The sequence below is a fragment of the Opisthorchis viverrini genome (genome assembly GCF_000715545.1).
Source record: "Opisthorchis viverrini unplaced genomic scaffold opera_v5_502, whole genome shotgun sequence".
Taxonomy (NCBI): Eukaryota; Metazoa; Platyhelminthes; class Trematoda; order Opisthorchiida; family Opisthorchiidae; genus Opisthorchis; species Opisthorchis viverrini.
The window spans coordinates 3,444-14,840 of NW_008752166.1; the positions used below are offsets into that span (position 1 = coordinate 3,444).

At 45.1% G+C, this 11,397-nt stretch overlaps 2 protein-coding genes across 2 annotated transcripts in view; one reads left to right on the forward strand and one right to left on the reverse strand.

Moving 5' to 3' along the window:
* Nucleotides 1-11,397, forward strand: part of T265_11472 (hypothetical protein) — a gene marked incomplete at both ends in the record, with an annotated part of 15,457 nt that overhangs the window by 2,783 nt on the left and 1,277 nt on the right. The window lies entirely within an intron of this gene.
* Nucleotides 6,346-11,397, reverse strand: part of T265_15446 (hypothetical protein) — a gene marked incomplete at both ends in the record, with an annotated part of 6,604 nt that continues 1,552 nt past the window's right edge. The window contains 3 exons of the mRNA XM_009178139.1: nucleotides 6,346-6,605; nucleotides 6,892-7,042; nucleotides 9,753-9,895. Of these exons, the coding sequence (XP_009176403.1) occupies nucleotides 6,510-6,605; nucleotides 6,892-7,042; nucleotides 9,753-9,895 (390 nt within the window). The remainder of the gene's footprint in view (nucleotides 6,606-6,891; nucleotides 7,043-9,752; nucleotides 9,896-11,397) is intronic.

The window sequence follows — 11,397 nt, forward strand, 5'->3', positions numbered from 1 at the left end:
AAAGATAAAGCGTTCAGCTGTAGCACCCTTCCGGTGCCTAGCTGCCATGCCACCCGAAGGAAGCACGAGGGCTGGGATACTGCCAGGTTGCCCAAGCCTAGACAGGGGAAGTCGAGTGGCGGAGGTCGGACTCGAACTACGGACCTTCGGGTAAGTAAATTCGCGCTCTAACCACTTGGGACGTCTTGCCCAACTTGGGCCTTTGACTCAGAAGTCTGACCCACAAGGTAGTGGAAAGATGTATGGTTTTTGTCGGAGACCGTGCCCCTAGCCTCTGATTCCAACGTCTGACCCATGAGGCAGCGGACAGTAGGGTTTTCTTTGGGGACTCTGCCCGGAGCCGATGACTCTGATGACTCAGCAGTCTGACCTGCTCGGCTGCAGGGGGTTGTTGACCTAACCCGAGGGCGCAGGGAATAAGGCATTACTATCTCATTCCTGATGCGGCTGCGCACAGCAGGCGCCTTTTGAGCAGCACTGGTCTCCTCGGTTTTAAAGTATTTCGACCGTATTGGATAATGTGCCGGCAGTCACGGTCAACCGTTGGGCGATCGGAGTGTGCGGTTTTTGGGGCCGACCTTTTCTAATCCGTCCTTCCTCGGGGGAAGGCAGCATCGCTGCTTCCATAAATATGGACATGCTGGTCGCCTGGGGGAAACACCTTACTGCCTTCACACTCCTGTCGCAGAGGACAGTACGACTTTACCCCCAGACCGCCTCGTAGCACGATTACTCGTAGTACGAGGTCTCGCTGTTCTTGGTCTGGCTGCTCCCCTTTGGCCTTCCTGGCATGGTTGCACCTTGTGGAACGATGTTCCAGCCAGTGTAGCCCGCGGGATCATTGCAGCACTCAAGCCCGACCACCACGGCAAAGTGGCAGCTTTCGGTCAGAGCATGAGCAGTTTCATAAAGTTATCGTATTTTTATGGATATAGAATTTTGGTAATAATTTGTTTGTAGAATGTGTGTACCCTTCAAGGCACACACTAACGGCCGTTAAGACTGTACATGCGCACAGACATTAGAATGAATTCTTGGACAAGTACACTGTGACAAGTCTTTGGATTTTGGTGACCACGTTGGACATTTTTATCATAGAAACATGGTGTACTTGAGAGAATTAAGCCGGAACAAGGTTCCTCAGGTTATTCGAAAGCGGACGATCTTCATATAATTCTGCGGGGTATGTCCGTATTATGCTGATTGAGTACACAAATACGGGGAAGAACAGGCGCCTTTGCCATATATTTGCTTCCGAAGCCACATGTTAACAGATTATCCCGACATGGACCGGGGAGACGCATGAGGTTTGAACCCGGATCACCAAGATCGTAACTCACTGTTTTATCTAGTCTGACACCCTGGCCAGTGATTCCTTGATACAGTAGGTCGAAACATATTAACTACTATCTTGTGTCGTCCGGAAAAGATGTTTGAAGAAGTATGCCACCCTCGTCTCCCCAGAATGTCCTAGTGATCTTCGGCAGCAGTAGACAATTTCGAAAACTAAAATTCGGCATATTGACTTTGACTTATCATACCATAATCCATCTGCGAAGACATTAATTCCATACCTATTCCAGGCAGGGAAAAAGTAAACATACCAATTTTTATCAGCTATGTTGTTTAGAAAAAACATTCTCGCATTGCCCTTTACGATTGATAGAGCAAATTGCCCCGAACTTGGCATGTCTCTGAGCAGATTGTAGTGGCCAACATCCACGCTATACACAGGTACAGCTGGTTACTGCTAGGATGTGCACTTTCGGAAGAACCTTATGTTACTGGGTTATCTTTCTTGACTCCGGACATGTTCACTTTGTAATATGGAACGGTCTGGATGGCCAGACTTTCTAGACTTTGAGCTGCCGTGATGAGATGGATGTGAGTTCGAATTCAGATGCGGTAGAATCCTGTCGAATGTACTGGAATGATCTTGTAACACAGACGATCCGTCCTGATAGTTTAAATTCTACGTCAATAAGTACAGATGGAAGTATCACTCAATTGTAGTTTAGTCTACATTAACATGCATACCCCCACTAATACAAATTACAATCACGTGATCAATATCAGTAATAATCAAGATCAATAACCAACAACCAGCCGATGCCGACCTCACCTCTGCACAAAGCATACAAGCGTTTGGATATGGTACACAGTAGAGCGAATCGATGAGACAATGGTGATTGACTCTTGACGCTCCTAAATGAGGATAGGGCAATTTCTGTGTCAGGAACATGGATGCATTGACGACTCAGTGGTTAGGGGGCGAACTTACTGACTGGAAGGGCCGTGGCCCGAATCCAACCCCCAGCATCTTGACTACACCTGTCTAGGCTTGAGCAGTTCCTGTGCTTCCTCAGGGCGGTATGAAAGCCATACACCCAAAGGGTATTGCAGATTAGAGATACTAATGTTTTGGAGACTTTGGCACGTTTGTACAACAAGTGATTAGTTTCTTGACCCTAGAAAGTCTCCGACAGCAACCTGAGAACTGGCGATACGCTCGGTATCTTGGATACCGCTCGGGGGCAGTCTGCATGCAGCACACCCGGTTGAAGGATATCATAAGTTAAATCAAGTCGATTCAAGTAAAGTTGATCATTGCCAAGTGTTCGAACAAAGGGTGACAACTTTGAACCTGACCGTATCCTGCTCCATCCACCAGATGACTTCTGTTCAGCATTCAAGGCGTAGATTTTTTCGAGGACCGGTCAGTCCAGCTCTGCTTTTCACTTATGGTATGGACAGAATCGTCAGCTAATAATTATAAATGAATTCGACTACAACACGATTTTTGAGTTAACTGTTCACAATAGCACCAAATAGTTGTGTATCGGTGTGCCCTCGTTGACCAAACGCAGACTGAAGTTCGGGATTACGTGCGTTTTAACATTTACGAGACCTTCAGACCGCTCGGATATTAAGATGCGAAACTGCTGGCCGCAAAATTCAAACGCAGCCCTTGGCTTTCGGTTGCTCCGGTCTAAGTTTGGCTAACTCAATTCTATCGCAGTCTTGCTTTTTCCTCGTTACATGGCAGTCATGTAACGAAAGGTTGCCGCCTAGCTAAACGATGAATTGAAAGTTTCACGTAGTCCATTTGCGTCTGCTTGCTTTGTATGCATTCATTTTAACCCCAGACATTAGAACATTGAAAGGACGGTCTACATTTAACTGAAAATTAAGCTAACAGGAAGGGAATTTACTGCTCAAGGTACCGTCACTTTTTCAACTCTAGATGGACAACTCAGGTTCAACTAGGAATACTTGTTGGAATGTATAGTTGGATAGCGCTAGTTAAGACCTGCTCATCATCAACCATCAAACTAGGGGATTCAAAACGGCTGTGGAAATACTTGGGTTGAAATCTCCCGCATGGATAGTAGGTTCTTCGATACTTCCGGTGTTCGAAATGGAAGATATCATGTCACCAGATGGCTAGAACGAATTGAGACAGAATGCTCAACTGCGGAAGGTGATCAAAATGGAGTCAGCAAGCGAAGCCACCGTCCAAACGAGTATGGTGGAACGGTTGTTTTCTTAGGCGAACGGAACACCTAAATTATAAGAGAAGCTGGATGCAACAACGGAGCTCAAGAATCCTTTGTTGTTTGGCTTCCGTCATGGTAATGGCAGCCAAAGCTGTCCAAAATCATTACTGAATATCACTTTCTTTCGCCCGACATTTCATGCTTGGACTTCAGATTAGCACCCACAGTTCAGTCAGCTTCATTGCCCTTTTCATCCTAGCGTAACGGTGATACTACTGATGGGGAAGGCATGCGAGTAGTATGTTTTCTCGTAAATCCGCTTTGCGCCTCTTGAAAAGTGAGATATATTGTGGGACTTGTGGAGTTGCTTTGTAGCATTTGCTTGGATTCGAGCAACAGTCAGTGAATATCCAGGAAAGTTCAGGAAGACGCGTTCAAGAGAAGATGGATGTTCAGTTTTCGTGAACAAGATGCATGCGAGAGTTTTGCTTCCTGTCTGATAGTCTGTAACTGGTCAGTTGGTATTTTCTAACAAATAACTCTGTAGCGAAGGCCTTCTTTCTTTCACTAAGAGATGTCACATTTTCAACGACCTTATACCATCCAATTCCACAGTGAAAGGTGACTCTTCCAGTTCGAGGTCATCGTTCTCTTAATGCCATATTCAACGATTGCCTCTTCATTCTACTTCAACAATTAAACGATAGCCCTCTAGGAAATACCACCAGATAAACAAAATGCTTAGGTTTTTTGCCCAAAGTGCAACAAGACCTTCCCGTTAAATGAAAAAAAATAAGAGTCACATGGGTCTTCCGATTGAGAAGTCATCGTTGGAAGTAGTCAAAAGTGATTCAAGTGGATTGCGTAAGTGGAGGTTGGTGGCACCCTATCCTTCAAAGTGTGAGGACATCATACTACTCATCTGCTAGCACAAAATTGCTGACTGGAATATTCCTGGTTCTAACCCAACTCTGGCTTTCGGTCCCTCCTGTCAAGACTGGGGCAGCATAGCAGTCCTCGTGCTTACTTCGTGTTGCACGACAATCATGCACCGAAAGGGTATCACAGCTGAACGTCTCGAATGTTCAACACATCTCACCCCTCTACCTCCTGTAACGAGTTTTCCCTTGACAAATCCACTGTTGCTCCGGTTACTACGAAACCGAGATTCACCTTTGGTTGACGTCAACCGGATCGGTGACCTAAGTATAGTGTTGGTAGACCCTGTCAGTTATAGCTTGTAGGCATTGAAAAAATGACATCGAGGAAACCTTGACAACATTTCTCGTCCCCCAGAAATGTAAAATGATACTCCGTTCGGTAGACAAGTTCTTTAAGTGGTGTAGAGCAAATAGCTTTTCACGCACACCATCATCATAGACGCTCTCCATCCGAATAAACTAATCAAGGTAGTTGTCCCATACTTTTCACAGCAATTTAGACGAATGCGAGCAAGATCATGACCTTGGATTATCAACTGGTTTTACTCTTTCACGGACCGATCTTGATCGATAGGCAAATATTCTGCCCACATGAAGCAGCTGCAACGAATGTATTCTTGGTAACGTTGAACGCCGAAATCCGTCACGGCTCGCGTCATATTCACGTTTAAAAGAGGTAAACATGTTCCACCTACTGGAGCTCATTCCAAAAACGCACTGATTCACAAGCATCGTACAGACAATAGATCAATCATCCTTACCATCACGTGACGAGAATGTGTTTCACGAGTAGTCCAATCCATGCATTCATGTCAACATTGATTTGTCATATCTAGAATCTGGCCTATGATACGCCCAGTTTTTTAGAGCAGATTGACCCGGATAACTCGGTAACCCAGCCCAACCCCCTACCACCTAACTCACCCGATCCAGTGAACTGAAACGTCGGCACTTGAAAAGCCAACGAAATCCAGATCACATGAAGCGACCAATGGAATCGGAAGATTAGCGTCGCTATGTCATGTCTATGTGCGTTACTCTGCTGCTGAAGACCCTGCCCAAAGGTTTCCGGTTCAGATCGCTCTTGAAATACATACTAAATAGACCGAGCATCCTAACAGTGTCCTTCAGATTTTCAAAGGTAATGACCAACTGGAAACTCCAAATCCAGCTCAGTATTCAAAGGCTGATTAGGTAATACACTGTGAAACGGTTTACCCATTCAAACGTCATTCCGGTGGAAAGCCTCTGTGTGATATGAAAAAGGTCACATACGATCACATAATAATCCACGCTATCGATTGGATGTCCTGAATTAGTTGGTTAAAGGAGTTCCACCTACCAAACTAATGATTGGGACATGTGTTGCGTATGTCTAACCATCGTTTGCTGAAGAGAGTCCAACTCATGTCCAACTCAGAGAGGTGGGCATTCCTTGACCTGGCAGAGAGTATGGATAGGATTACGAGAACTTTGGGTGCTGTCGGTGTTACTCGCCTTCCATGATGGGGACCGCGAGACCCCTACTGTGCCTGATTAGAGATGCTGCAATATATGGCTCCTACCCGATGTTAATGGCGTCCTTGTTGTTAGTTCCTATCCAGATTCCCGGACTTAATGTCTCGAGGTGTGAGAACCTCGGAATGATTGTAGTGAGCTAGCACTAAGTCCCTTCCCCGTGTTGAACTCTGATGTCACCCTATCGATTACGACGATGATGAAGCCAATGGCCTCTGAGTTGGGTTACTTGCACCAGTCCACATATCCTTCCGTCCCTAGACCTCATACGGGATTTGACCTGCAGTTGTTTCACCGTTGCAATCACAAGCCTTCATTCGACCGAGGACAACCTGGCACTTCAGCTTTGCTGACCTTTATCTCGCGCATTAAAAGAATAAAGGAAATATTGACACTACGATATAAGTCCTCCAGTTGTACCGACACAACGGAAAAAGGATAATCCACGTTTCAAAAAAGCACAAAAGTATAAAATTATACTCGCAGTGAGTAGGAAGTCAATCACACAAGTAATAATTAAAACATTAAAATGGTGTGCTGCAAATAAGGCGAGTTAGCACTCGTCGAACTCCGCCTTCTGCTTTTTTGCAGCAGCCTGGATTGCCTTGACAACATCTGCTGACTGGAGCATCACTTGGTTCAAGTCAGCCTGAAAAGCGAGGGGATTGAGAGAAGATGAGTTTTCGAAGTAAAAATTCCTAGGGTAGTTGATCTCCTGTTGTTTCACCAAAACCAAGAAGGAAGTCACAAAAGGAAATGCACTCCTAGCGGCAGCAAGGGCAGATAGCTGAACAATAGTCGACCATTGATTGGGGAGTATGAGTCGTAAGTATGCACACGATCGACTACTGATTAGGGCCAAGTAGTTAAAAGTTAAAACAGTTGCGCGAATGTGGCTTGAAGTCGATCAGCCCCGCAAGTCAGAAGGAACTCACCAGTTGATTTAATCCCTCCATCACACCGTGATCCCGTGAAAATAGTAATGAGCGTTTGGTCGTTTGAACCGCAATGGGGCTGTGGTTTCCAATCTGGATGGCTGTGTTAATCGCCTCCCGTAGTGTCTCCTCTGGAGTTTTGAACACACGGCTGAAATTAGAGGGTTCACCGACACATCTCAGATATTCACCAGATTGGGTCGATTGAAATCACATCTCGCGAACAGGATATTAGTGTTACTTTGCCCCTTGTCAAGATATCAACTAGTTTTGACCTCCCCCTTATCAACGGAACGACGAGATAATGGATGGTAGAGACGAAGGTTATGGAAACAGGAATTGAAATATGAGGTTCCATAGATGGTAACCAACCAGTCCAGCCTGTGATACAGCAACAAAGCCGACGGCTTCATAGCAAAAGTGAGTCTCTTTTCAAAATTTAACGTGAAACCTCAAGCTTGTTCAATTTCTTTGTTTTGAGGTGTAGGAAGAGCATGGTGAGCCATGCGGATGGGAATGCTGCCTCAACAATTTGTTTGGTGTATTTATTCTACGCTCTCGCATTTTTCTCGTGAATTGAGCCACAGTCCGCAACATTTAGATGTAAAAACATTCGGGTATACATCTCAACTGAAATTAAAAGATGGATTCCTGTGAAATTAAGGTGTCTCAACAGGCATTGAATCTGAAGCACTGCATTTTATTCGGAGCGACTTCAGTAATCTCTCGAATTCCAGTGGGAGGAATTTCGTCAGTACACATCATAGGAGATGAAGCTACCAATTATGGTGTCATTCGTTTCATATCTCCAAAAACTCCTTACCAGATCGAAACCTATCCAACATCACCTAAGTTAACTACTGCTTTGCCACCAGTGAGAGGTCCCACTGTTCTGACCGCTAATGCTGAGTCTTGTCTATGTAGAATAGACCGAACTTCCCCTGGACGGAGCTCACTAAGAGGAATGAGCAGTTGGAACTTCTCCTGTGTATGGTCTTCCTTCGAGAGAAAACTAGGGTGATATATCCCAGTGAACTGCCCGAAATCTATGAAATATTGAACTAGCCCAGAAAGGAGGTTAACTCACAAAAGGAAGAAAACTTCCATCCGAGAATTTGTCACTAGAGGAATCGGTCTAAGCGCGACCATGCAGTGGAATTGCATGACCGAAGGACGAATGGTGCAATATCCTGTCTAGGTGCGAGCTAACCGCATTGTCTAACAGTCGCCACCTGGTAGTCTCCAGCAATTGCCCAGAAGCGGTGGGTTCAAATGGCCCTGTATATTTGTAGATGCTCAATGCCTCTCGACTTTTGTCATACGCTGACTTCACTTACCTCGACAAAGCAAATTTCGAGAACGACATAATCTCAATTTGGTGCAGATCATACGATATTCCTCCCATTTGCATTAGTAGTTCTGGTTATTGTTCCAAACAAGCTTTCTGGGGCACCCAGTGAACTCGTAATTTTGGTTAGGTTCCACCGTATTATATAGAACACACCTATACTCCTCACAAAGAGAACAATGACCCAATTTGAAACGAATCTTTACCAGTGCACGACAATTCTGAAGTCACTCAGGTATACATAGTGATCCTTGCAACAAGGACCGCCCGTGAGCTCGAATCGAAGTAGTCTTTTATGGGGGACTATTCCGTGAGAGTCAGTTGAACTCCCAGTTTAACTATTACTGATGTTTGGTGAAGGTTCTGTAAGTCGAAAAACTATATTATGAAGAAATATGTCGTCTGGTTGAATTCCATAGTATTCTTTCCCTGTCTGGGCCAGTTTGAAATAAGACTTCCTTGCAATGCGAAAAAATGGGAGCAAAAATGTCCATTTTCTCCGTACTTCTCGCTTAATAAAGCAGGCAGTGTAGATAAAACTGCTCACACGGTTGTTTGAAACTCAACTGGACAGCGACCGACCTGTTCCACCCTTTTGGGAGTTCACCGGTTACACTCATTCCCCGAATTTTCGTTAACCTTATGCTTAATTTAAACTAAACCTGTGCGAAATTCGCAATGTACATTCACTTCTACACCGATTTAGTTTTCGAGAGACTCAGCAGAGACGTAGTTGAATCTCTTGCCTATGGTATTCTTCGTAAATGAGATTTCATTTGGATTCAGTTTAATCACCAGTTAACTAGGTGTAATTCATCTAGTGTGGACTTTTCCAGTGGCTTTGAAATCACGTGTTCATGACCACGTCGGCACTGGCTGGACAGAACAAACCAACGGCGGGTGATCATATTTGGCCATTCATTGTCCAGCTGTAACCCCCTTTCGGTGCCTAGCTGCCATGCCACCCGAAGGTTGCACGAGAGCTGGGATACTGCCAAGTTGCCCAAACCTAGACAAGGAAAGTCGAGAGGTAGAGGTCGGGTTCGAACTAGGGACATTTCGGTGTGTAAATTGGCCTCTAACCACTTCTGCCAATCACCTAAATAAATAAAATAAATCGTTCAGCTGTAGCACCCTTTCGGTGCCTAGCTGCCATGCCACCCGAAGGTTGCACGAGGGCTGGGATACTGACAGGTTGCCCAAACCTAGACAGAGGAAGTCGAGAGGGACAGGTCAGGTTCGAACCACGGACCTTCCGGTCAGTCAATTCGCGCTCTAACCACTTGGACCATCTCACCCAGCTCAGTATAGTCTGACCTGACAATACAGCCGTGTTCCGGCTGTCTTCCATAACCAGTGAGTCAATTTCGTAAGTTCAAATGTAACGAACAATTATTTGTCCTCACAACGACTTGGGGGACGGTAAAAGTTGACCGAAGAGATAATTATCGAAATACGAATAATGCAAAGCAGCAATAGCCTGAAAATTTGCGACGGTTCCGGTTCGACCTACCTGACAAACCCACAAGCAAGGGCTTCTGAAGCATCGAAGCGTCTAGCTGTGTAGATTAGCTCACGGGCGAGGCTGTCACTACCCAGCAAGAGGGGCAAACGTTGTAACGCGCCAACATCCGCTGCAATGCCCAGTTCCAATTCCTGAAGCGCACAGTGTTGGCGGGATGAGTGAGAAGAAGCTAGTAAATCTGAAGTGTTATACTTACTATTCAAAACCTCATCTACCTCGCTATCGCAGTGAGGTGGTGGTGGTGGTGGCAAGGTACAAATGGCAAGTTTCTTCCTTTTAGGAAGAATCTTACCGAAGACCAGTCACTCCCACAAGAGTTAATAACGGTATTCCATATCAATCATGACCTACGCGCTATTCTCTCTCCAAGATGGGACCTCAGTTAGTGGAATTTTGTATTGGACTGAACAACCGCTGGTGACCGACGAAGAAGAGTAGGAATATGACGTAGCTTTCAACATCAGTATCAGTTAGTGTCCACTTAACTGTAATGCTACTCGTGAGTAGTAGCAAGCATAGCCAGAAAACCAGCTGAAACCGATTCGACCAGAGAAAACCTTATGTATTCAGAGGATCACTGGGTTTACTCACTGATGGCTAATAGATGAATGTCTTGATGGTCGCGCGAAGGATTTCTCGCTGCAAATACTGAAAAAAGTCATGTCATACAAAACTTCTGAATGCGGCTTGTGAACTCGACACGGCAAATGGGGTAGATGGATCTAATGTTTCGCTCTCTCGAGAAGAAATGGTCGTTTGTTGAAGACGCTGGTCTATCACAAGTAAGAAATCAATCGAAACTAAAACAAGCCCCAAGCTTAGTTGTTATCAGTAACTGCTTCAAAACACAATCAGTTGTGTGACCTTGAAGACCGCTGTTGAATGAGCGGTCCTGCGCGGACACGGAAGATCTACAAACCAGCAACATAAACATGCCAAGTTATCTATACATCGCACAGTAATCTCGGGACCTTTGTCTACGGATTACGCTCAAAGTTAAATGCAAACAAAAGTTCAAACAAAAAGTCGGGAGTGAACGCATATACAGTGGTAATGTACGAGTGGATCTGAATCTGCTTTAGAGACGGCGATTACTGTTGAATTTCGGGATGAAAAACCATCGGGTACTCACTATCAAAGTGGTTGATAGGCAACGAAGAAAACTGAATTTTCTGCAAGGACATTTTCTACGCGCACAGTCGTGGAATCAAAGGTCTCACAGTTCTGGTTTCGCCGCTTGCCAGTGTATCCATACGAACAGCTTTGGCATGACAGTCGGACTTTCGGTACACCGTTTTTAAGGCAGTTACGCACAAGAAACCGATTCTCCTCCTTATGCTAGCAACACACACACGGGCCAACCCATCGAACACAAACGAAGAAGTAAGCAATAACAGAACCGCCTATTATGAATAGCCATCATCACATTCCGTCAGAATCTGTTTACGGAATTTTACCACGAAGTGAACTGACACGTCCATACGAAATCTGGGGAGTTGTGAATCTCTGAGGACAATCTAACTGAAAAACCCTGTCAAACCATGTCAGGAAGTTTGCCTATAAAATTCCACGACGTTTCAAAATGAAGCTTAGCAAGGAAAATGAACAAATCGCTTCGTTTTCCTGCTGAACG